The following is a 26,092-nucleotide window of genomic DNA, read 5'->3' as shown; positions in this document are numbered from 1 at the left end:
TGTACTTTCAAAATATTAATTACTCACCTGAAACAGCGTGTCCAGACAGCGCGAGGGGTTAGTCGATGGTCTAAATAATACGCAATTGTTGCACACTTCACGCTCAGTTCTCCAGTTGTGAAGCAACTCCAATATTCTCGAAGAATCACTCTCCACAGGCAGTCGAAGCAGCAGCAGCAGCAGAAGCAGCACTCGAACACATACTGGCATGTGCTGTTGTAACACTTTCTAATATCATAATCTCCACGATATCAAACATTGGTGCAAAGAATCACACAAAGTAATTTACGACGAACTTATCATCACTCACTCATGTGCTTGATTATCGATGCGCTCCACGAACTTTGCTATTGAAGAATAGATACTGCACTAACAAAATTTCAACTGAAAACTACCACAATGTGTTAACAGGGAAATACAAAGTACCGCGTGCAAAATTCACGAGACCAGACCAACACCAGCATTCGAAAATCACTTTGTTTCCACAACTTCTCGATTTTTTTTATCTATATTCCCACAGCCGAATCGTTTTCGCTGGCTCAACTGCCAACGAGAAGGTGGGCTCGTGTGACACGGCGACCCAGATCACACGGTTCACGCAACAAACTCAGCAAAAAAAAAAGCAAATAATATTAAGGTCGCTTTCTTTGAACCATGACAACAAAATCTAATTGATTCTCCCTTTGGGTGACATTCAAGCGGAAATCATTAGTCAATTGTTCGATGTACCTTCTAAATGGGGCTTCCTTCTCCCATCACTTCGCCAAAATCATCTTTTCAATCAATTCACGGTATTTTCTCCAATCTTACATTGTCGGATGCTCACATCCTGCTGATTTTGTCGTGTCCTTGGAAAGTAACACATTCAGAGGCACACGCACTTTCTTACCTCGATCTGTTGTGCAAATCTGCAACTTTTTCCTAGCGAGTTTTCCGTCTTTCCAAAGAAATACATTACTCATTAGTCGAACAGATAAACAGTTTCAATCTTCTTTCTTCGACATTACTCAGAGAAAACAGATCCGGCAGGCATCCACACACCTGGCACCAGAGTGCATATTGGATCCAAAATGATAAAAACCCAACACACGACACGAGACATCAACGTTAACAAGAGCACTGTGACGATTGTAATAATCTTCTTGTCTCATAGAACAGGACAGCTGGATAGCTCTTTTTTTGTTCATTCCAATCGATGAGTAACAACAAACAGCGTTGTGGGTGTTGGTTGACAGTTGATCGGCAGTGGCGTCAGATATGAGGAGGGGGTCATTGAGAATCATGTGGAATTTGAGCTTAACCCGTTTCAAGTCAATGTTAAGCCAGCGCTACACGATGCTACGAACACCCTCGAATGCTGGACGCTCGATGATTCGACGCATCGTGTAGTCGACTGAAGAGCTACGAACCTCCAATGTCGAATGTCGAATATTTGCGTTGGAAGGTAATCCGTTCGTTGTGGATTACCTTCCAACGCGAGTGGCACGAGTCAGAGGATTTTTGTCATTCGTTGGTTCGACACTCGATGACATTCGATACACCGCTACACGATTCGTCCGAATATATCTTTGACAGATTGGTTTGTTTACATGTTTTAGATGAGGGAACTATGAAATTGATTCAGAAGATTCAAAATATTCGGCAAAACATTGCAGTTTAATAATGTTGATTTCAAGCATTTTTAATTTACAGCCCGATATCAGTACAATTGCTACGGCAGCAATTTCAATACTCGCATCGTCATACTCGCCGATTGTTTGGACCGATTACATTGAATCGAACATTCACTTCACCGTGTAGCAGCTCATTCGTCACAACATTTGTCGATTCATCGAGTCAAATGTTTGAGTCCAACATTCGAGTAAAACGTTGGACGAATCATGTAGCGCCGGGGGCCAGATCTTGAGAATACGGTGGATGCGGAAGCAATTCGAAGCCCATTTCATGCAATTACACACCAAATTCGGATTTTTCCATTTTTTTTCACAATAACAAAAGTTGCTTCACTCTCAATGCTGTAACTCACGAACCAATCGACCGATTGCTGTCAAATTTTGACACGTATCCATTGAAACATTGTGCTTTGTGATAGTCAAGTAAATTTTTGCAAGTGGTGCCATCTAGACGTCAACCTTATGAACTTTTCAGCCGAACTGTTAACACTGTTATCAATCCCCTCTATTCTGCGCAAAGAGTAACGTGAGATGGCTAATTTTCTTGCTTTATTCTGGAAGCCACTTTAATATTTAGCTTCCAGGTCGATAACAAATGAGGACACGAAACTTCGCCCATATGCACGTGTTTTCTTTAATTTTGAAAATTGTCGATGATTCCACTTTTCCGAAAAGCTTTAATTGCGTTCCATTCGAGCTTGGAATATTAGCGATCTAACGCAATACGTGAACAATCGGTGAGGCATCTGGATGTTGTTTTTGAACTAAGAAAATGATGATAAGGTACCTAAAACTCAAAAACAACTCACGTATATTTTACTTCCGAACATTCCAAAGTAGTTCTCACATGCAGGAATCATGCATTTTTCTACTTGTTTTTGATTGTGCTCTCGAATTTCCTTCTTTGATTCAACAATTGTCAATATTTATACAATTTTCACTATTGAAAGAGGTAAGAAAATACATGTTATATATAAAATTGCGCAGAATTAAATTTCTTCCAAACTCATCACAATCAAATAATCTTTTATGATTATAACATTGTAATTTATGCAAAGAACTTCAAACTTTCCAGAGGCTCACATGGCAAAATTTAAAACCATCATCACTTTCACCATAGCACCGCCTAGGTGTAGATTTGTACGTTAGATCGCCGATTGGCTATCTCATCACGGATTAGAAAGCCAAAAGTGGCTGAGGAAGGATTGAGCACATATCAACAAATTGCTTGCAGCTAATCGCAACTCTCGGAGGTCAATACAAACTAACAATGCAGAGGCCTTTACCTCTGATATTCGCATGAGAAGCAACGGCTTCGATCCCTCAGATCAGTTGGGGTTTCTGATGTCCCCTCAAGTGCTGGGGCGTACGAAGTTGAACTATCCCCTCCAAAGTCATGAGCATCGCTGCCAGGTTTGAAGACATTTGATTTTGTGAAGACATTTTAAAGACATTGTGAAGTATGTGAAGACATTTGAACGAATCGGACGGCGTAAATTTCGTTTTATTCCCTTCATGACAGACTCTATCGAGTTAGCGACAATCCAGGATGATGACTGCCCTCGAGGGGAGCTTTCAAAACTTGCCAACTCATATTACTTTTCATATATTACTCGCTTCGGTTATCACCCTTTAAAATTTCTACGTTATAAGAAGGAATGTAGACGCAATATTCCAACGTAAATCGCTTGTCGACAACAATCTCATGAGCATGCTTCCGAGTAACCACAACAGGCAGTTTGTTTGGTATAACTTTGAAAGCTCAGTCACAGGGGATCTGAACGACATTAAGGGTTTGATCGATCACAACCTTAGCCTCCAGCACCACTCGAAGGAAATTGAGAAGAGCTGCACCATCCGATTAAACGTGCTTAATACAATTTCCAAACCCTAACTGAACAACAAAAGGAAGATACGTTTACATATGGCCAAAGCGAATATGAAAAGCTGCCTAACGCGCGTGTTTGCCCGGAGACATGCTCCCAAAAACACTGGCACCAATTTATAACAATGCACTACGAATTATCTCCGGTCTTCTGCGACACACGCCAGCAGTCTATGCAGGCGATTTGGTGATCTTATCCAAGACGGCAAGTTTTCTTGCAAATATCAACGGTATAGAGGAAAGGCACCTGCGAACGTCACGCTCCAATCTCCCCATGATGGAAAAACAAATATGGTTTGGGACGAATGATTTGGGGATCCCAGCTGTTAGAGTGGAAAACGGTATCAGGAATAACTACCGAGCTGGAGCGAGATCGATAGACCTGCAACAGAGCTTCATGGTAATGACAGCATGATAATTCCGTTTTACGAGATAAGCTACACGGACGGTTCTAAGGGATCATCGGGTTTTGGTTTCGTGTTACCGTCTTAACGACTTCAGTGGCATTGGATAACGAAGTGGCCGTCCGGTTTGCTGGAATAGACCACACGGGAAATATTCTTATGGCGAGTTTACATTAGGGAGATCTATAGCGATAGATGGATTTATTCACGTGAAAATAGGTGTAAACGGGTGAGAAAAAATATGATACACTTATTCGAAGTATATATAACTTGAATAAATTCAGCATATGTAAACGCTTGTGAATTTTGGTGAGAAATCACTGAAGTTGGATGCGGTTCTACTTCAGGTAAATAAATTCACCGAAAATATGAATATATTCATTATAGAAGTTCACGCTAGTGTAAACGGTTGATGCGATTTCTATAAATCTCATCATATTTCTTCACATGAATATATCACTAGTCTAAACCCACCCTTACATGGAAGGTGCCGCTGGAAGGATTGAAATTGTGTATCACCAACTTCTTCAGCACCTGTTGGGCTGCGATTCACGCAGAAAGAATTCAATTTCTGCGGAAATTAAAATATTCCATCACCATAATCAAATGAGCACATGGCAAAAAGGGGCAGCGAGTTCTGTCCAAACTGAGGACTGGATACTGCTCGATTTTACATGGATTCCACTAATTCTGCGACCACTGCAACAGCCACAACTCCGTCGAGCATTTCTTGTGCGTCTGTCCGAAGTACGAAAACCTGAGAAACGGCGGGAGTATAGGGAGTATAGGAGACTTCTAAGTAACCCTCCGTCGTGAGTTGGAGTATTATCTTGTTTTTTGAAGGATGCCGTTTTTTCAATGGATGGATCAACCATAAAGATTTTTGTTCCTTTCCCTTCATAATCAAGGGGCCACTAGCCTTGTGCCATGACCCTAGGATATCCTTGCCATCTAACCAACAACAAAAAGTCGAACAATCTCTGAGGAACCACATACAAAAAAATGGTTTCGATTCTGAAACAATATTTTTTAATCGGTGTTAAATTCAATGTAGAATTGAGTGTAATGTATTCTGTGTAACACTTGCGCCATCTTTCTTACACACTTTCATCCACTCTTTCTTCAAATCCTGATCGTTTTAAAGACCTTCCCTATTTTCTAGAACTTGCTCTTTATAATCGCCCAAAATATTTCTATTGGGCACAGTTCTGGTGAGTTTGGCGAATTTGCCTCCTTCTTTCTTTCTTTCTTTGTTTTTAAGAGGCGTTAAACTTTGCAGTTCATTCGCCTCTAATTTGCCTCCTTCGGTACAAAAACAGCATCGTTTGGCTCGTACCACTCCATCGCCGGTTTCGCGTAATGGCACGATGCCAGATTTGGCCAAAACAGAGTGTCACTTTCGTGGGACTGGAGGACGGGCAGCAGGTGCTTCTGGAGGCATTCTTCTTTATATGGTGCCGGTTCACACTCACAGATCGCCTTCCACATCATGTATTTCTTGGCAAATTTGTCGACCTTCTTCTTCTGCAAGTTCTCCGGAACATCCAGATGGGACTTGCAGACGTAAAACTCGAAACGAAAAATGTACGTCTCTTCGTCCATTACGATGCATTCCGACTGCACCAACCACTCGTTTCCTGGTGCGGGATTTGGTTACCGCATTCTGTTTACCGGTTCGGTTAGGCACCTCTCTTATCTTGAAAACATGAAGTTCCGCACGCTTAATTGTCTGTTGGACGAACCAGATGGAAGAATTGACTTTGGGCACGACCCGAATCAAAAGGTTCGAATTGCACTCGAAGTAATCTCTCACCTCTATTGTCTTCACGGTGTCGCTCGTCTTCGCTTTTCTTCCGCTGCCAGCTCGCCGCTTGATCGTCTGAGTCTTCTTGAACGGTTTTACCACACAGTCGAATGGTCGATTGCCAACTGTTTCGCGATCCACTTGATCCACTGGATTTTCCACGATCGCGCCCATGTTTCTTTTGTCGAAACACTTCTTGCTTGGAAGCCATCTCGATAACCAATTGGCAATTGGATTGTGACAAAATTTGCTCATGTAAACATTACACTTTAAACTAGTTTTACCTAAAATTTCATCAATTTTTATCCATGCAATTATGAAGTTATACACAAAATAAGGTGTTGCATTTTTTTCGAGTATAATCTTCACTATACTAAAGGGTGTGTCACATCAAATTGCATCACGGAAAAAAACGCTGTAGAAATTTAATTTTTAGGAATTATATCTTCAGCTTTCGCTTATAATCAGATAAGAGTGTATAGATCACGTTGGCCATGCTTCACTGTCAATTTTTCGTAAATTTGGAAAAATGTCGTCGAACGAAAAAGAGCGTCGTGAATTAATCCTGCGCACTCATTTCGAGAATCCGGAGTTGTCACATCGGGACATCGGTAAGATGCTGGGAATCGTATAATCCACGGTCAGCAGAGTACTAAAACGATACTTCGAGAACCTAACCATCGACCGGAAGGTGAAGAACGGCAAAAATGGATGCTCCGTCAGTGAAAAAGATCACAAGCGCGTAGTTAAGCAGTTTAGACGTGATCCGAGAAGTTCGGTCCGGGATGTCGCCAATAAGCTGAATTTGTCAAGTTCATTCGTCCAGCGGACCAAGCAGCGGGAGGGCCTGCGTACATACAAGGTTCAGAAGGCTCCTAACCGCGACGAAAGGCAAAACATGGTGGGGAAGACGCGAGCCCGGAAGCTGTACACCGAAATGCTGACGAAGCCGCATTGCCTGGTAATGGACGACGGAACCTACGTCAAAGCGGACTTTCGTCAGCTGCCGGGCCTGTTGTTCTTCTCCGCAGAGAAGAACAAATTCAGCGTTCCAGAGGAGATTCGCAAGCAGAAACTATCCAAGTTTGCCAAAAAGTACATGGTGTGGCAAGCGATCTGCTCTTGCGGAAAGCGGAGCGCCCCCTTCGTGATGACCGGCACGGTAAACGGGCAGGTTTACCTTAAGGAGTTCCTACAGAAGCGCTTACTACCACTATTGAAGCAGCACGAGGGCCCGACCATCTCCTGGCCGGATCTCGCTTCGTGCCACTATTCAAAGGACGTGTTGGAGTGGTACGAAGCCAACGGGGTCACCTTCGTGCCAAAGGAAATGAACCCGCCCAACGCGCCGGAGCTTCGCCCAATAGAGAAATATTGGGCGATTATGAAGCAGGCCCTCCGGAAGAACCCAAAAGTTGTCAAATCGGAGGCGGACTTCAAGAGAAAATGGATTTCTGTTAAAAAAAACTACAACCTGACGTTGTACAGAACCTTATGGACGGGGTAAAGAGGAAGGTGCGAGCATACGGGCTTGGGCTCGAAGTATGAATAAAAAGAAAACGCCAAAAGTTGTTTAATAGTTTTTATTTTACTGTCTAAAATTTTCAAAAGGATCGGTCTACTGGCCGAATTTCTACAGCGTTTTTTCCGTGATGCAATTTGATGTGACACACCCTTTATTGACGAATTTTATGCCAACTCGTTTTAGGCAGCAGTCTAATTCTTGTTTGAATATTCCAAGTATGCAAATGTGCTTAAATGACCAGTGCCTTTATACCCACAACGTTTCCCTGTAATTTGCTATATTGCTGCTAATGGCCAGTAGAGTTGGCATGAAATTCGTCTATTTTATAAAAATAAATGCCAAGTTTTCCCAACAAAAAGTTAAATCTGGAAGACAATAATGATATAGTAAATTGCCAGGGTTTTTTTTCAACAAGATAATTTTAATTCATGTTCAATTTGCACTAAAAAATTCAAACAAGGAAAACTTCTTTTGAAGGAAAAAAAACTAATCAATAAACTGAAAAAAACCGGAAACATTCGTTCTCCTTCCCTAATGTTGGGCTAACAAAATCAACATCAGAAGCCCCCAGATCAGCTATCGTGCTGGATTATGTTCGCAATCGAACGATTTCAGTGTTGGCCATTTGCACGATACGGTTGAAGTCTACTCGAGTGTGAGTTCGCCAAAAATTGCACCTTCCCCAAATAACAGCCGGATAGTTTGGACTTTGTACACCGTGGAAAATCCGAGCGATGGCTCTTCCACTGAAATTATTTTCCGGATAACGATGAATTAGGGTTCGTATATCACCTAGGAGTTGAGTGTCAGGGGTATCATCCGGCTGAAAGCGATTGAAAAATATGAAAAAGAAACCTCAACATTGTTAGCGTAATTTTACCTCCGCAATAATAGGATAATCGCTGGTGACCTCCGACTGGAAGTACTCCCGAATAATCGTTTTTAATTTATTCGAAGCTCCATGGGGACAGTCAGCTTTACTGACTGGCAAAAATGTTGGGAAGGCAACCGATGAAAGAGCATCGAAAACAGTTTGTAGCTGCCCCAGTTGAGTCTTTTCCTGCCGTTTGACCCGTTCGTACAATGAGTCCAGGTTCTTCTCGAGTTCATCATCCGTTAAATCACCGGGTGCTCGTATACGAAAGCCAAGATCGAAGAAACTCACGCTGATTGGCGATCGCTTGCGAGTATTCCGTTCTTGAACGAAAAAAATGAAAATAAATTATGTAGATTATGCAATGTGCAACTCACCAGTGGTCCACTCCATGTTTTTCAACTGAAACTTCACCACTCCACTGTCCCATCCGATGGCCGCTGCCACGTCTATCACAGGAAACTCAATGAAGGTGGAATTATCATGAGAAATGTTCTTTTTCAAATCTAATGCGATGGCCATTGCCAGAGGAGGACACTCTTTCGCAGCATTACGCATCGCTTTTGGGCCAGCGTAAGACATGACCTTACACATAACGTAAGCTCGGCTCAGTACTTGAATATAACGTTCTTGGTGCAGTTCCAGGTAGCACAGAAGAGTCGAAATGTTTTCTTCTGGAATATCCAATTCCTGTACCGTATTTTGTATCGAAAAACACACTTCATGGCCTGGACAAATCCGTTTTTTAGGAGTTGGTTTCGAAACGCTGAGTTCTTCAGACCGGCTGTTATTTTTCCCAACATCCATGCGCTTGCGATACTCTTCGGAAAATTCTCTGAAAGCATGTTTTTTATGGTAAAAAGTTGAATTATTGAAGAAGATTGATCGTACTCATTCCTGAAATTCTTCACACAGCCACACGGTACATATATCTTTTGTAGCAACTTCCTGATTACGTGTCTATCGATCGAGTTGGCATATATATGTCTACGCAGTTCGTTCCTGTCGTTTCCACTGTTGTCGAGGAACAGATGACAGTGCGAGGTTTCCCCGTCACGACCGGCACGCCCCACTTCCTGAACATAGCTTTCGAAACTTTTCGGCATGTTGTAGTGGATAATTGCACGAATGTCCGACTTATTAATACCCATTCCGAATGCGATAGTGGCCACCACCACTTTAAGATCACCACTCATGAATGCGTTCTGAATGGTTCTTCTTCTGCTCGCCGAAAGTCCAGCGTGGTAGGGTTCAGCCACATAATTCATACGTTTCCGCTTCTTGCTCTCAGAGCCATGGTCCGTCGCATTCTCCGCTTCTTTCTGGAAGCATGTTCGCAGAAACGCCGCGAGTCGTTCGCATTCATCCCGACGGGTGCAGTAAACGATAATCGAACGCAGCGCCTCGAATCGTTCCGATTGAAGCAGATGGAGCAGAGCGGCGTCACGATTTGCATCTCTCGATACGGTGAGAATGAGATTATCGGGCAGAGGGATATCGCTGATGATGCCACGTAAACCATCCGGAACGGATAGATGTTCTATGATGCTTTGTCTAAGGAATAATAATTCAATGTTAGAATCAAAACGTTTGAATCTTGCCATTATTTGTACCTTGTCGGCAAAGTAGCCGTTGCGGTCAATCCAAGGATCGTGTTAACACCGAGTTTCTCTTTTAAAACCTGCAATGATAGTTGATAGATGTATACTGGGGTGCCAATGAATGTATGGGAAAAAATCGACTCTAAAATTTCAAAGATTTACCCTATACAGGTAAACTTCGATATAACGTACATTTCACTTTCAAAATTGTACGTTGTATCGAATTGTACGTTATATCGAAGCATAATAAAGTACTCACAAACGTAGTCTATAATACATTATTGTGTTGCTGTTTTAGTCAAGTTAATGAATAACTTCAATCAGAAGACGAACCAGCCTTTCTCATGATGTTTCCCTTCGTACTGTTGATTAAAACGTTATTCATTTAGAATCTGGAATCACAAAACCAGCTGTATTTCGAGATTGATTGAAGGTAAAAAACTTGTTTTAGCATCACAATACAGATAATTTATTGTTCTATCAGAAAAAAAAATATTGAAAAAAAATTTCCCTTACAATTTGAAAAGGTGTACGTTATATCGAGGTAAAATGTACGTTATATCGAGTGACGTTATATCGAGGGTACGTTATATTGAAGTTTCCCTGTACAACGTTCACCACCACGAAAAAACACCCTTTGTTAAAATTCAACTCAATCGGACTTAAGGGAGAGTAACGCAAAGCGGTCAAAGTTTTGGGTTTTGACGTAGAACTACGTCTTTCATTAATGGCACCCTTAATCAGAAAACAGGTCACGTTTTTATGAAATAAAGTTACCGTTAATAACTATTTTTGCCGCGAACGGATTTTGGCGATTTACATACCAAACGAATCGGAAATTCCCTAAGATTTGTTTAATTTGCTATACATTAGAACCCCCTGGTTTGCAAATGGTGAAAATGCATGAAAACTTTAAGCGTTTCCATTTTCTCATACACTTGTTCTGTCCATTTGTGTGCTTTCCCGAACATAGCTGTCAATAACGAGCAACTTATCGACGACCAACGAAGGGGAAATCGTAAGATTTAAAGTCTTCGTGAACAAAGGAAAAGTAGAAGAATGAAGGGGAATACTTGCCTCGAGTATAAACAGTGGATCTCGCTGAAGCAAACTTTCATTCGGCATCGGACTGTTGAGCAATCCAGTTCATTTTGCTTTCGCTGCGCTTCGATCTAAGATTGGACCCCACCCGTGGTAATCCAACTTGGATATCGTCGTGTGGTTTTAGCTACTCATTTTTCGCGTTATTCGTATCGTGTGTTTTTCTTCTTTCCGCGTCATAAATTTGACGCTTCGCGTAGTGTGTGATGAGCAAGAAGAAGAGGAAGGCAGGCTCGAGCCCTGCAAAAAATGAACGCATTGCCAGGGGCAATAAAATTTCGTGGCAAGCGTCATCTAATGATGCACGCGATGTTGGTGCAGTGAAAAACGCTTGCCCTGAGCCGAGCCTTCGCGAGTGTGACACCGCATCGAACAACAGCGAAGTAGGCGACTTCGGCGCGTCGGTCGAAAATGTAAGCACCATTACCCAGGCAACAGCCAAAATCAAGCTCCCCCTGCTGGTGGTGAAGGCGGTCGCTCTTGACAAACTCATCAACTGTGTGGCACAATTCAGTCTTTTTCCAAGCAGTTAACACTGTTTGTTTTCCGTCATCATAAGGGCTTCGTTGGTGTCTTTGAGAATGCATCAATGCATTAAACTGACTTTATGGCGAAGCAGGCGTTAAGATTGTGTGCCAAAAAATATTTGGGGAAAACCAAGCATTTTGAATGTCTTACTGGAATGTCTGGAATTTTGTATGTGATTAGGTTTCGCTTACCAGTAGCAAAACTTCCTCCACTAAGGGCTGCGCTTCTCTCGAGCATGAGGTGTAATGCAACTTTTTTCCAGGTCAGTAATATTAACAGAAGCATTTCTTTTGAGAATAGCGCAAAATGATGAGAAGATGTGTTTATATTCCTAGTAGTTTCAAGCCACCAATGTAATGGCTTTGTATGCATGCTATGGCGAACGCTTGTTTGGCACTTGGTTTACGTTGTACGAACGATGCTTAGAGGTGCGATTCCACTGAGGCAATACTAAATAACATGTAGCATGATATTTGATTCTTGCAAGTGTTGTTATTGTTGTTGTTTCCATGCGGTGCCAAAGATATATCGATTTAGTTATGAGATGTGGAATAATGGTGCATGTATATAATCGACTGTAGTCGCGTCTATGTCTATTGCGAAAAAGGCCACCGAAATAGCGTTCGAGGTAAATTTTCAATGCATTGACATTGCGACATACGATCAGTGTATTGTTTTGCGAGAGCAATAATGAATCATCAATCAATTATCGTCAACTGATTCTACAATGATAAAACCATCTCAGATATTATTCTACTAAAGCAGTTGTTTCTAAAATTTCACAGCATTATAGAATAATATCCGAAGGTATAAACAAGCGACTTATATAAAATAACAGCGTAGTTCTACGTCAACAATGCGATCGTGTCTTGGACACAATCTCCTATAATTTTTTTTGTTTTACATTTAGCATCAAATTTTTTTTTTTCAAAAACCCCTTGGGTTATTTTTCGATTTTCAAAAAACTCAACGGGGGTCTCCGTAGCCACATTGGTTGCGCGTTCGCTTAGTAAGCGATCGATCGTGAGTTCAAAACTCAGGGCCCTCATTGACCATCTTTGTGTTGTTACAGAATAACTACGTCCACGCAACAATCATCAGCGATGGAGATCGATCCACGGTCGAAATAAGATCGATTCATCTATACAACTGCTCTGCTCTACAAGAAACATCGGGCTGCTGTCTCCGCTGTCCGGTCTAACTGGACAATGGAAGAACAGAACGAATACTCTTACGCCTAAATGGCTACTGTGAAATGTAATGTACCATATGCAATGGTATAGAAGGAATACTTTAACGCCAAAAAAATGGCAACTGTGTAATGTGTTATTTATAGATATGATAAACATGTGACATGTGCACTATTAAAATTCGGCTCTGTTACAGCTGAAATGCTAATGAGCCTGAAATAAACGAATGGGATACAAAAAAAAAACTTAAACTTTGACCGCTTTGCGCCACTCTCCCCTAAGTCCGATTGAGCTGGTATTTTGCATAGGGTGTTTTTTTGAGGTGGTGAACATTTTTATGGGGTAACTTTTTGAAATTCGAGATGACCATTATCATTGGCACCCTTATGTATACATCTATTAGCAATATCTTGTATTATTCATATGCCCATCGCGCTGTTTTAACGCTCTTAGTATAATTGTAACAGTCTTTGCATTTGGCCACATCCGCTAACAAAACAGAATGTAGTTTACTTATTTATTTACAATAATGCTACATTCCATGAAGAGATTGTATCTCAAACCCACGGGGAAAAGTACCTCGTAAAAAATGCGTTAATTCAAAAATCCGCGTAAAAAAACGTGTTAATTCGAAATGTTAGTAAAAATAATTTGTGGAAAACCGTGGTGATGTTCGTGATCAGGCTCAGAGTATGTGTGATAAATAACCGCCAGATTGGTTGGCCTTGGAGCAGTTTTATCGGTTACCTTCTCAGGTTTCCCACTATTGAATCTCCGCAAACGCGATTGAGTTTCGATGAAAGGTACATGAGATGAATTCTCGAATATATTAATACAATATATTATATAAAATGTATCAATTTTACAGGTTTTCCTTCTCAGGATACCTAAAGATAATCTCTGCCGCGTATTGTACCACATGATACTTTCGGACTTTTGTTTTGTCGAGAGGTCAATTGTTCGCATTTACATAATCACATCACTTACCGCAGTGAATCCTGATTTTTCTTAACCATTCCCACTAACAACAATCCCTTCCATGATAAACGCTAGGGAATCACGCTATAGATTTAAAGCTCATTATGTGATTCAGTAAGATATGTGGATTTGTTCAGGTTTTTATTTAAAGTAATAACCCGTACTTAATTATTCCATTAACTATCGCAAATAAAATTACACAGAAAACCTGTCTTGTTAAAATGACGCTGACCAAAAATGCTTAGCTAAAATAGGAGCATATGAGACGTGATGAAGTAAATAACATGAAGTACACAGTGCGTTCAAAAAGTTCCGGGACTATCTACATCTACATTATCTACAAATAATTTTAGCAGAAGACGTTGAACACAATAGGCCATATTCATTTTTTATTTTATCTGCACAAGCGCCAGGCAAATGTGGTTTATCGACGAATACTTCCAAGCATAGCTCCATCTGTTTTTTCGATATATCCGAAAAACTGGAAATCAAATCCGGGTTGGTATACGTTATGTAACTAGTGATGGGATATGTTAAAGGTGATCGTTTGAACAATTTCTTAAAATCCACAGAAGAACTCAAGAACTCACGACAGCTGGTACAAAATATTAGGATTTTCTGTTTTGATTGCGATTTCGTTGCTAATTCAATTTCAATACTTCCAGGTAGCTGTAGATTGATCTTTGCGAGATCAAGTTCTACAAGTGATTCTGATTCCACTTTCAGTGAGCTTTGTGAACTCTCTTTCTCTCTCTCTCTTCTCTCTTCTCTCTCTCTCTCTCTTCTCTCTCTCTCTTTCCTCTCTCTCTCTCTCCTCTCTCTTTCCTTTCTCTCTCTCTCTCTCCTCTCTCTTTCCTTTCTCTCTCTCTCTCTCTCTCTCTCTCTCTCTCTTTTTCTCTCTCTCTTTCTCTCTCTCTCCTATCTCTCTCTCCTCTCTCTCTTCTCTCTTTCTCTCCTCTCTCTCTCTCTCTGGAACTGCGAGCTTCCTCGCCTAAACCTGCGGAGGTGAGGAGATGCACCTCACTGTCTTAACAAAAAAAATCCTAAAACCTCCCACGGATAGCTAAACATCTTTGGTTTGGGGACAATAGAGAACCAAGGACCGAGAGGACCGAACGTAATAACAACGTTAATGGAATTTGGGGAAAACTAAACAGCTATATAAATAATATCACGAGAAATGTTGGGGAACAAATTGAAAACAAACCACTACTGCTTATGAAGTTAACATATCTATCAATGTCAAGACTAGAAATATAAACAAATTTAAAACGGAATTTTAAAAAAATGGAGAAATGTCCACGTGAACTACAGGGACAGTGGTAGAGATAATGCCCACGCTTGTCAACGGAGGGGGAGGGGACAGCCCCCTATACGTAGTTTTCTGCAGGCTCATCAACACCCTATACAGGCGCATGAAACTTATGCCTGTGCATCATATTGGGTTGTACTTTGTTTAGTCTTTCCTCTAGCTTAAGGAACATGCCATTGTAATCAATTTTCTCAATGTCCTCCCCAGGGTAAATAAGCTCAATCTCGTCAAAAATGACAGTTCCACTAAGCGCTATGAATTTTTTTTCTCGTTTGTTTCTGAAATTTTGTTTAATTAATGAAGAACGTTCATCCTATTCAAACTAACAACACTCCCTTTTTTTTGTCAATGTTCCGATTAGAGCAGACATGATGATATGCTACCACTTACTCTCCCCCGTTTTACGCTCGCAATGCAGTGCTCACCAGAGATAACCTCGCCAAAGTATTCGTCGCTGACGCTCGTCTCACCTTGGCCTCTCAGACCTATACTCAACTCAATCAACAGTCTCTTTTTGCACTCACACTTCTCAAGGTCTTGCCGATTTACGCCTTTACAAATCCATAGGCTTCAGTTCTCTATCGCCTCTCACACTTAGCGTAATGCTTATTTCTTTGGTTTTCACGAATCTTTTCACTTGGGTCAATCTCTCTCAATACACAAATCTCGTTTTGCTCAACTCTGATAGGGTTCTGATCATTTTCCCGATCATTACAGTTCCCACAATCCATTTTTTAATAGATAAGGCAGATGAGCTTATCTTTTCACACCTTCGGTATCCTGATTATCAACCAGTGTATACACTCTACAAGTTTTCCCGGACCTCCCTTGAAAAGCTCCGCTGCGAGGCCATCCTCACCAGCTGCTTTGTGATTCTTTAGCTGACTGATGGCCTCATTAATTTCACCTATCGTCGGGGATGGTACGTCTTCGTTGTTCACTGCACCGGTGTAGTTCTCGTCAACGTCGTCTTGGTCTCCTGTCTGCACGCTGTTCAGGTGTTCATCGTAGTACTGCCTCCACCTTTAGATCACCTCGCGTTTGTTCGTCAAGATGCTCCCTTTCTTGTTCCTGCACATTTCGGCCCGCGGCACAAAGTTTTTGTGCGAGGCGTTTAGTTTCTTGAAGAACCTCTTTGACTCTCGAGAACGATAAAGCGGCTCCATTTGTTCACACTCTTTCTCTTCCAAGCGGCGCTTTTTTTCCCGTGACTCTCGAGAACGATAAAGTGACTCCATCTCTTTACACTCTTTCTCTTTCAAGCGGCGCTTTTTCACCCCCGAAAGAGATGTATTTGATGCCTGAATAGTGTTGAATAGTGGATTCTTGATTCGTTTTGCTCGATGGAAAGACTGTGCGTATCGTGCATAACGAACGCAGATCGCATGTTGCCTAAATGTTGGCTCAATGGAGTTACAGTTTAAGATCCAAACTTTTCATGGGATGTAGCATAATGAATTGTGAATAAATGACATAAAATTGACTCATGCACGTACACTTTTAGCAGCACAGATACCCTTAGGGGCTGTCCACATACCACGTGGACAGAAAAAGCATGATTTTGGACACCCCCTCCCCCTCCGTGGACAAGCGTGGACATTCCTTATACCCCTCCCCCTGGTGTCCACCTGGACACTTCACCAGTTTTCGGAAATCAAGAGAATTCTATATTTTTCGCTTAAATTTAATTTCAAGTTTGTTTCAATTTTCTATTACGTGTTTTTATCAATAGGAATAATAGCCTTATTAATAGTAACGATTTGTTTTAAATTCACCGATGTTGATATCATCGCGCTGTTCAAATCTCCTAAATCTTGCAAAGTATTGCTAGTTTCGAATCGTCCAACACACCCGTCACATTGTCACTTAAACGAATAAACAGTATAGTGTCCAATTCCTGTTGCTGTTCATTTAACTGATCAGAAGATTTAGAATAACATTAGTTTACTATTCGCGTTTGCATTAGTATTGACTGCATTAAACTTTGTGCTTCGTTTATGGGAAGGAATAATGACAATGGATTGGTGGATTGAACACACTATGAAAATAAAAATTATTTATCAAAATTTACTTCTCCGTATCAAATATGTTTTGCATGTAATTTAAAATTATATTAATTTTCGAGTAGTGAAAAATTTGAAAGGTTATGTCTAATAATGATTTTATATTATAATGATCAATTTTAGCGTTAATATCATAGTAGTTAAGTCGAGGACAGGGCTACGTGTTTCAAGTATTGATTACTTTACTAACATTGATTACTTATAACAACAAGTCAACTAAATTGAAAGTAAATATGTCTCAGAATCCGGGTGTCGCAATTAGATGTTGACACTGTACATTCATGATCGCGGATTGCGAAATATTTTCTCGTCTTACATAAATCTTAATAGTTGATAATCTGAAGATACAATATCTGGTGAGTAAAACGGGTGGAGTTTTGGAAGCGCCCTTGAAGCGTTTTGCTATATATATATGTATTTTCGTGCCCCGAGGCCGAGTGGTTATCGTCACACATTATCAAGCTAGGGGTTCGAGTTCGATTCCCGTTCTGGCCGGGGGCTTTTTCGTCGAAGAAATTTCTTCCGACTTGCACTGAGGTCACGCGTATTCTAGAACTTTATACTCCTGAATACATTCAAGGCGTGTCATTCGGCAAAGATATCTCAACTAAGTACTACTCATAAAAATGACGCAAGTAATACCTACATTGAGAAACCCAAAGTTCCACTGAGAACTCTAAAGCCATCCAAGTCAAGTCATGCATTTTCCTTGCGTTTATGAAATGAATCGAAGATTGAAATGCGTTCTTTCAAATGTTTTTCGATAAAATAAACCCTTATTCCGGAATCCGGTTAAATTTGAAATTAGCACAATATTGCGTTCTTTCATCTGACCAAGTAAAATCAAATCGGGTTGCGTAAATGTTGCAACCTTGTATTGCAGTATGCAAAAGTTGATCTCGTTCGGATTGCGATCTGTCAAATCAGATCGGACTCCAACATATGGGTTGATATGTAGTCCATACATTGTAGCGTTTTTCGCACCCATGCTGCACCAGGTACTCATGAGCGGTTTCAGACATCTGTAGCGAATTCATTAATTCATGTGTCGTGTACCGAGGATTAATCTTAATAAGTGTCTCAATTTTATTGACATCAATAGCAGCATGGTAATACAATTCGGCTCTGTTACAGCTAAATGCTAATGAGCCTAAAATAAACGAACGGGGTAAAAAAAATTTCAAAAAATAGCAGCATCGTTTTACAGACAACCCACTAGAAGCGTATTACAAAAGTTGCCAGATAGCGATAAAGAAAAAAATCATTGCAAGAAACAGATCTCCACAGATACGGCCCGTGCACCCATGAATGATTTTATTGTTCGTTTCAATTTTCGGAAAACCTTGGGAGCTATCGGAAAATAAATATGAAGCCGTTTTATCATCAAGAGCAGAGGCTGAATCGAAACCTGCACACAAGTCGTAATTTTTCATACTACAAAAATTCCAACATTCTTTGTTGTTTTATCATGACGGAATACATGGTCCTCTATTACCGATTGAAATAAATTGATCGATGCCAGTTCATGCGCGTTCCTTTCAGAATATACATCTCCGGGAAGAAACCCAGCCATAATGGAAAAAATATGGATGTTTTACCGGGCAGCACTCTCAGGCAACTCAGTCTTTTTTATTGTTGAATACAGAGTACTCAGGGTGGGCGTAAAATTAAAAATGCCTTGTAAACATAGAGCAGATCTCATTAGATTTTGACTATAAATATGAATGTTTTACTTAAAAATATACTTTACGTGTCCACGTGGACATTATCTAAGCGAAAAACGTGGACATTTTCGTAAACCCCTATACCCCCCCCCCCCCACCTTTAAGTTGTCCACGTGGTTTGTGGACAGCCCCTTAGAAGTCTATGGTTAGGCAAATTATTGAAAATCTGTTCCGAGAGATATTTGTTGTGGGTGGCAATATAGTTGCCACTGCCTTATAAAGTGTACGAATACGAAGTATTAAACGGATAAAGAAAACACATCCGACCAGAGCGCGTTGAGAGTTCCAAATCCGGCCTTTTTTTTGTCTATTAGAAATAAGTAACCAAAATTTGAAAACCATGTACGACAAAGGACTAATTATTACGCTTCAGGCGTCACTTACTTAAACTAGCCAACTTACCCTACATATCATGAGATAACTCGGTCGGAAGTTATGGCTCCACTGGGATACACAATGTGCTTCGTCGATACAGGCAAAAGCAATCGGGGGCAACTGACGCAGCAACGAACCGAAGCCCGTAGACTTTTCGCCAGACACCACCGCTTCCGGGGAGATTAAAAGCACATCCAACTCACCGGCTGTGATCGCAGCCATCGTTCTTTCACGAACCCTGTTAATATAGAAATACGTTATTCTCGAGGTGTTCAAAGCAAAAAGTAAGCTGGGTACTTAGGTGTCTGGTTGGTATGCAAACACTGAGCATTCAAAAAACTTGGAACTCCGTGGACCTGATCTTCCATCAGAGAAACAAGTGGAGAAATGACAAGTGTAACACACTTCCGATGCTTCCGAAACAAATAGGCTGGAAGTTGATAGCAAAGTGACTTTCCAGATCCAGTACTTAAAGTAACCAAAGTAGATAATCCACACAGAACCCGCATAACGGCACGCTCTTGACCTGCACGAAACTGTTTGTGGCCGAACATCTGCAGTGCTTCGAACACTTCCTTGGGGGTGGGAGGTAAGGTGCCATCCGATTGGAGCTGATAGAGAGGTTCGTTTTTGTCCTTATTCCCAACAGTGTATTCCAATATTCCAGACTCTTTAAGAAAGTCCTGTGGTATAGCATGACCAATGTAGGTCTTCACTGGGGCTGGTTCCGGTTCTAGTGTCTCATCCTCCCACTCATCCCCCAGGTCGAGCTGTTCCAATGATTTTTTCTCACTGTGCGTTAGCTCATCGTCGTCTTTTTTCCACGTTGGATTGTTCACCGCCGGGAGGCTATGAATTTTATTCGCGTGAACTAGCACGGCTTTGGCCTTTGCCATTGACTCAGATTCCTCTAATGTGGGAAACGGTGATTCTTCTTGGTCAACCGCATCGAGCGGAAGCAGTTGTTCTCCCTTCACCTTGCAACTTCGAGCCATGTGGCCAACTCCACCGCATTGGAAGCAAACCAGCAAACCTCCATCGCAGCCTCCCATGTCCATATCGGGGCCTGACAAGGCCGCAATTTTCTTTTTCTTCCACAATGACTTTTTGTATTTGCTGAAATTGATAGTTTTCTTGCCTCTAACGAACACTTTCTTGCGAAGATCAACCCGAACGAAATTTTCGTTCAGCTTTCCCGCGGCTACTTTCTTCCTGAGAACGGCTTCTTTACTGGTGACAACTTCCACTTCATCGCTCTTAACGGCCGTGGCTGGCCGCATGGGAATATTTTGAATGAAGTTTTCAACCATTTGGGTGTTTTCCTGCAACTCTGCAATATCAATTCTTGGGGCGTTGTTCAAATTTTCGATTCCAAATTCCAGCACGTATTCATTGAAATCGTCTTCCACTTTTGCTTCTCCCTCGAGTGACACTCTTTTGACACTGGCAGCTTTTTTCTTGCCCTTCCCGGTGTTCCCGCCGATCCGAGGAGCTACAGGACTTTTCTTCCCATTTCCAGAACGTCTTTTGCCTTTAGACGGAGATGTATGCACTTTCTTTGTTCTAGTTTTAGGAATCGATTTAGCTTTCTTATCTTTGGTTTTGACTGGCGATGGTTCTTGAATAATCTCCTCGAAAGTTTCATCCAGTGCGTCTTGTGGCACTCGCTTATTTTTATCCTCCACAAAACATGGATCCTTATCTTCATCATCAAACTCTTCGAACGAATCTTTATCCCCATCTTCTACGGTGTCGGTATTGCTGTAGCTCGCAGTTTTGCGAATACGTGCGGATATTCGTCGAATGACGGGGCCCTAAACGAACGAAAAAGTGAAAACATAAACAAGATTTCAAATTGTTGGATAAAGCAACCGATGAATTAGTTTTATATTGTAGCAAGCCATGAGTGTATCAATGATTAAACAATCTCTTGAATACCGTACTGAATCATATTTCGGACGCTTAAGGTGTTTTGTGCAGAAAACAGGTCTGAACTCTATACACAGGTATTATTACCTTGATATTTTTGATAAATTCGCTCAATATGCTTTTGAGCTTTCTACTTTGATACATATTTAATTAAAAGCATAAAAAAATATCGAGTAAAAGTGTTTTTTCATTGAAGCGAAAAAGAACTTCGAACACTGATCACGAACGTCACTTCACGGTGAAAACGAAATTAATTGTATGCAATTTGAATGCACTTCATTTCGTTTTCACCGTGAAGTGACGTTCGTGATCAGGCCCTACATTTACACAAACCAAGATAAAAATCCGTCCGTAGTATATTCCGAACCTAAAGCTTTGAAATGATCTATATACATCTTCATAGGCTGATTTTTGACGAAGTTACAGCATTTCAAAAATCATTTGAATTTTACAACTTCACACTTTGTTTCACTTTTTTTTTTTGTCGAGTGTGTTATAGAATTGTGACATTCTTCGATTGTGTCTTCATCCAAGTGGAATGCATGATTGCTCCCAATTCATGTGGATGACTTTCAGAACACACGCGTCAGGGAAGAAGTTTAGCCATATGAAAAAATATGGATGTTTGGCGCCCTCAGGCAGCTCAACCCTTTTCTTATAAACACTGAATACTAAGAGCGGGCTGAAAGTTCGATGATTCTTGAAAAAATAGCGCATCATTGAAAAAATATTAATCGTGTCCACGTGGATAGTATCTAAACCCCCTCCTCCCCCACCGTGGACAACCGTGGATAGTAATTCCATTAATTATCTTTTTCCATAAGAGAAGCAAGTAAACTAACCATTATTATCTTCATTCAACAGGTGCAGACCAAAAATTCCAAAATCCTAGCAATGCTGGGAAAAAGGCAGGTGGGCGCTATAACTTCAGCTGAGCGCGGGGTGCTGAGCACAGTCTGCATGTGTATGTCGGCAGCGGGGCATTTTGTTCCACCTTTTATCATTTTTCCGAGAGTTAGACTAACAAATAAGCTGAAGGAAGGTGCTCCACCTGGAACCTTATTTTCATGCAATTCCAGCGGCTGGATGACGGCTAAAGAGTTCAACTTGTTGTTTGAGCACTTTATCAACCACGTGAACGGCGGAGAGCCCGGTGCTAATAATAATTGACGGACATTGTAGTCATACCAAGAATTTGGAACTCATTGACAAAGCTAGAAAAAGCTACGTTGAAGTTTTAAGCTTACCCCCGCATTGCTCTCACAAGCTTCAGCCCCTTGATGTGAGCTTTATGGGACCCTTTAAAACTCACTTTTCTTAGGCTATCGATTTTTTTCTTAAAAACAAACCTGGAGAGGTAGTTACTTTGAATGAAGTGAGTGCACTGTTGGGAAGAGCATATGTCCGTGCTGCAACTATAAAAATAGCGGCTACCGGATTTCGTAAAACTGTAATCGTTTCGTTCAATCAATATGTGTTTAACGACGTCGATTTTGCGCCGGCCGACGTAACGGATATTCTTCATCAACCCACCGCTCCGGACATAGAGATCTTGACGTCGATTGAAGCAACAAACACGTCACCTCAAAAATGCACTACTTCTAATAATACGGGGTCACGGAACTCCGCTCCAACGGAAATCACCGTTATATCATCCCAACAACACAAGGCTTCAAGCTATCTGAAATCAGACGAAGAGGATTTTTTTTGTTTTGATAACGAACCATCAATTACCGACACTCAAGCACTTCTTCCGGAAACAATCCCGTTGAAATCAGTAGACAAAGTAAACGATTCACCAACACTAACTTCACCGGTTCCAATTCCTTCGGCAACGAACAGTTGTTTCAAAATATCACCGATCTTTATCCGGCCGTTACCAAATTCAAATCGCAGGAAGACTGCATCAACCAGGAAAGCAGAAAAATCGGCTATCATCACACCGAGCCCACATCAAGATGCCCTCAAGGTGTTGCAGGCATACAAGGACATCCAACTGATCAAAAAATTAAAGCGAACATCTAAAACCCAAACCGAAAAAAGAGGAAAACAAGCAAAAAGCTTGCAAATGAGAATCTTCTCCAGGACACCTTATGTTGCTATTGTGGGGCACAATTCAGTTCTTCCACGGGTGGCGAAGGATGGAACCAATGTTATCGATGCCACTCCTGGATGCACAGGTGTTCTCTGTTCCTGCTTGGAATAATGGAAATTTGCAGTCCAATCACTTCGATCACATTATTATGTTTTGTACATGCAAACTGAATTAAATCCAATGAAATACACGTGATAGCTGCAAAATAGAATGAACTTTCCTTTTATGAACTTGTCACGTTGTTTCCTAACGAAAACATGCTTAAAAGCTCGAATCAACTAACATGGTCATATTGCCCCGCATGGTGATCCATTTTGCCCCGTAGTGCTCTCGATCGAAGGAAATGAAACACATTTTACAATGTCCATCGATCAATAAGGTTTCAAATCGTGAGGTTTTTTACATGTAGCATAATTTATGAATGTTCCTGCATGGTTTAGGACGTTTCGTTCTCAGGGGGACCGTATTGCCCCTATCTATATATTTGATTTCAAGTTATTTGTTGTTCAAAGTAATAAAATAACTCAGGGTTATCTGTTTCAACTCAGTTCCCCTTTTTCTTTCCTCAAGTTTTTGGCGCTTCTTAATTTCAATCAACTTCTTTACAGGTTCTGCGTCTTTATACAACATATCCCAGGACTCGCTTGTGGCCACTGCAGGAGTAACATGAAGCTTACTTCTGCCGTGAGTTGATGAGTTGCCGAAATACACGGCAGCATAGGGAGGAATCTACGTTTCATCTTTTAGAAGTTCATCTAGTTGCACATTGCCCACTAATAATCCAGAGTCCCTTATATCTATCTGCTTGTCTGAGGTTGAAAAATATGTGTATTATTTATACAAGACTTCAAAATATGTTGGTGCATTATATGAATCAACACTTTGCATCCATAAGCCTGAAAACTAACATTGTAGTATCACCAACTTCAAGTGTCCGAAATATGAATCGTAGGGAAAAAGTTCGATTCAAATTTCGGACACTTTATTTATTGATGTTTTTGAAGAAAAATTTCATTATGCTTGATTATTTTTAATAATCAACTGCGAAACAATATCAGTAAACTGATAACCATGATGAGAACTGATGAAACACGAGGGAAATTTAAATGTTGATGAACGGTTAAATTCTATATGCTCATGCTAAGTGAACGTCAAACACAACCGATAATGAGTAGCGCTGTTAGATTTTTACCTACTATGTTATAATTCAAATGTAATAAAACCAAGGGGTTACTCTAAAGAATCAATTGGGATGTTAATTCTATAGTTATATCAACAGGGCATTAAGCATTTCAAGATAGTATTACAAAGTATCCGAAATATGGTTCAGAACGGTACAACCGTTATACCAAACAAACGTGTTTTAGTCAATTGTCCCATTACAAATAAACAACTCAGCATACCTTTTGAATTTTATCCTTTCTCTCGATTTTTGGTTTCGTTGTAACCTTTTTTCTAACTTGCTTCGCTTTAGGCTCTATTTTTATTGGTTCATTGATTTTTGCTGGGTCAAGATTTTCTTTTTTCTCGGATGTGTTTAGCTTTGTTTCAATTGCTCCAGTTCCCGAATTCTTTTCATTCAATGCGTTTATGCTAGTGCACACCTTCCGTTTCTTAACGACGTGTCGAACACTGTGCGACCCGAACGAACCACTTGTACTGGCTTCATCCTCACTGTTCTCCACAACTCCATCGGAGTCCAAATGCACCGATTGATCGAAGGCTGTACTTTGCGCAGTAATGTGTGACCCTTTGTTAGTTTCCAACCCACCGCTTGCACAAAATGAGTTAATCCTGAGACCAGACATCCCGAAACTGGAAGCGGAAGCTACAGGCCTGCCGACAGTGGAAACATCATTATTTATCTGTATATTAGCAGTCGACTCATACACATTGACTACGACCCCGTTCTCTGTAGCTTGACGATTCAGCCATCCCTGGTCCAATTCGTTGAAGTTTGTCCGTGGCATTTGATCCAGTTTCAGTGCTTTGGGTGGAGAATTCTCCAGCGCCTGCTTAGATTTTTCATTCAGTAACGTCTCCAAGTCAGGGAGAGCCTCGACCACAGCACTGGAACATTGTCCCGTGACATCCGATTGGCGGGAATCATTACGCAGTCTGCTACTCAAAGATTTCCTAGGATTTCGTTTGGGTACCAAACCAGATGCATCCATCGATAGTTTCGAAGGTGCTCTCGCTTTGGGCCTGGCAACCGAAACCGGAGGTGTTGCGACAGTGGAAACTTTGTTTCTATTCAGTTCTCTTCCCCACGCATTGATGTTTTGGTCCAATTCCTGCTCCGCTTCGAATTCGCTCACATTCCCTGCCACTTGATCCGTCAATAAGTTGTTGATAGACACATTCGATGATCTCAGTTCGTTGATGTTGGAAAAACCCTCTGCCAACGAGCTTTCCTGATTTAGACTCGACTCCATTTGCGACACCAGCGAACTGTCGAAATCGTCATCATCATCCAGTACATTTTGGAGAGCGTTTTCCACTATAACCGTTTTCAGTTTATAATACATTTTGTATGATTGTCGAACGTCTGTAGGAGAATCTCGGATGTCATGCTGAAACAATATTATCGGTAACTTGGCAACAAAACTAATTTCATGACATACTTTGGAAGGTATTCGGCCACATCTCTCGAGAAACTCCTTTTCCCACAATCTCACTTTGCGCTTACACTTTTTATATTTTGTGCGAAACACCGGGTCTTCCATTATTATTATTTTCCCAGTGGCATATGATGTACTGAAAGCTAAAATTGCACTCTGCCACGACCCCGAAACAGCTCAGGCGCGAGCAGATTAGGAAATTGCGCGCGGATAATGGTAAACCAACGTATTTGACATTAACCTAAGGTATGCTATTCCTTTTGAATCCTCCACAAAATTGTTCACACAGTATTTTGTATAGTGGAATCACGATGTTTGTTCAGAATTTGTGATTATTTGATCAATTTTCTTCATTTTCAAGTATGTTTTTTATACAGAATTATACTCATTGGAAAACAAATAACGAAAAA

General features: G+C 41.0%; 2 protein-coding genes across 7 annotated transcripts in view; both read right to left on the bottom strand.

The window, feature by feature from the left end:
• The window catches only part of LOC129768016 (proton-coupled zinc antiporter SLC30A1), a 60,528-nt gene extending 59,375 nt beyond the window's left edge, over positions 1 to 1,153 (bottom strand). The window contains exons 1-2 of one of the 5 annotated variants that reach the window (XM_055769373.1): positions 730 to 1,153; positions 28 to 347 (exon numbers count right to left, since the gene is read on the bottom strand). The gene's annotated coding sequence lies outside the window, so the exon portion shown is untranslated. Of the gene's footprint in view, positions 1 to 27 lie in introns of all 5 variants that reach the window. The other 4 variants (XM_055769376.1, XM_055769374.1, XM_055769377.1 and 1 more) reach the window with 4 other exon arrangements.
• Positions 1,154 to 7,385: 6,232 nt separating this feature from the next.
• LOC129769692 (ATP-dependent DNA helicase Q4) lies at positions 7,386 to 25,875 on the bottom strand. 2 transcript variants are annotated; one of them, XM_055772107.1, is made up of 10 exons: positions 25,686 to 25,875; positions 24,952 to 25,634; positions 24,465 to 24,897; positions 19,335 to 20,851; positions 19,065 to 19,275; positions 9,779 to 9,846; positions 9,057 to 9,719; positions 8,543 to 9,000; positions 8,172 to 8,488; positions 7,386 to 8,114 (listed from the first exon to the last, which is right to left on the bottom strand). In XM_055772107.1, exons 1-10 carry the CDS (start codon positions 25,785 to 25,787, stop codon positions 7,881 to 7,883), a joined length of 4,686 nt encoding a protein of 1,561 aa, XP_055628082.1. In that variant the 5' UTR covers positions 25,788 to 25,875; the 3' UTR covers positions 7,386 to 7,880. The 2 variants fall into 2 exon arrangements, with proteins under 2 accessions (XP_055628082.1, XP_055628081.1); XM_055772106.1 differs by having other exon boundaries at positions 24,465 to 25,634.
• Positions 25,876 to 26,092: the final 217 nt, after the last annotated feature.

Source organism: Toxorhynchites rutilus, chromosome 2 (assembly GCF_029784135.1).
Source record: "Toxorhynchites rutilus septentrionalis strain SRP chromosome 2, ASM2978413v1, whole genome shotgun sequence".
NCBI lineage: Eukaryota > Metazoa > Arthropoda > Insecta > Diptera > Culicidae > Toxorhynchites > Toxorhynchites rutilus.
The sequence above is the reverse complement of the archived record's forward strand: the minus strand, read 5'-3'. Positions and strand labels throughout refer to the sequence as shown.

What these genes read in the sequence shown, in the direction of transcription:
- LOC129769692 (XM_055772106.1), bottom strand. Translation starts at nt 25,787, where the DNA reads ATGGAAGACCCGGTGTTTCGCACAAAATATAAAAAGTGTAAGCGCAAA. An exon ending in ACGGCTACTTTGCCGACAAG is followed by an intron (nt 9,720 to 9,778) that starts GTACAAATAATG and finishes ATTATTCCTTAG; the next exon opens with ACAAAGCATCATAGAACATC. An exon ending in GTGAAGAATTTCAGGAATGA is followed by an intron (nt 9,001 to 9,056) that starts GTACGATCAATC and finishes ACATGCTTTCAG; the next exon opens with AGAATTTTCCGAAGAGTATC.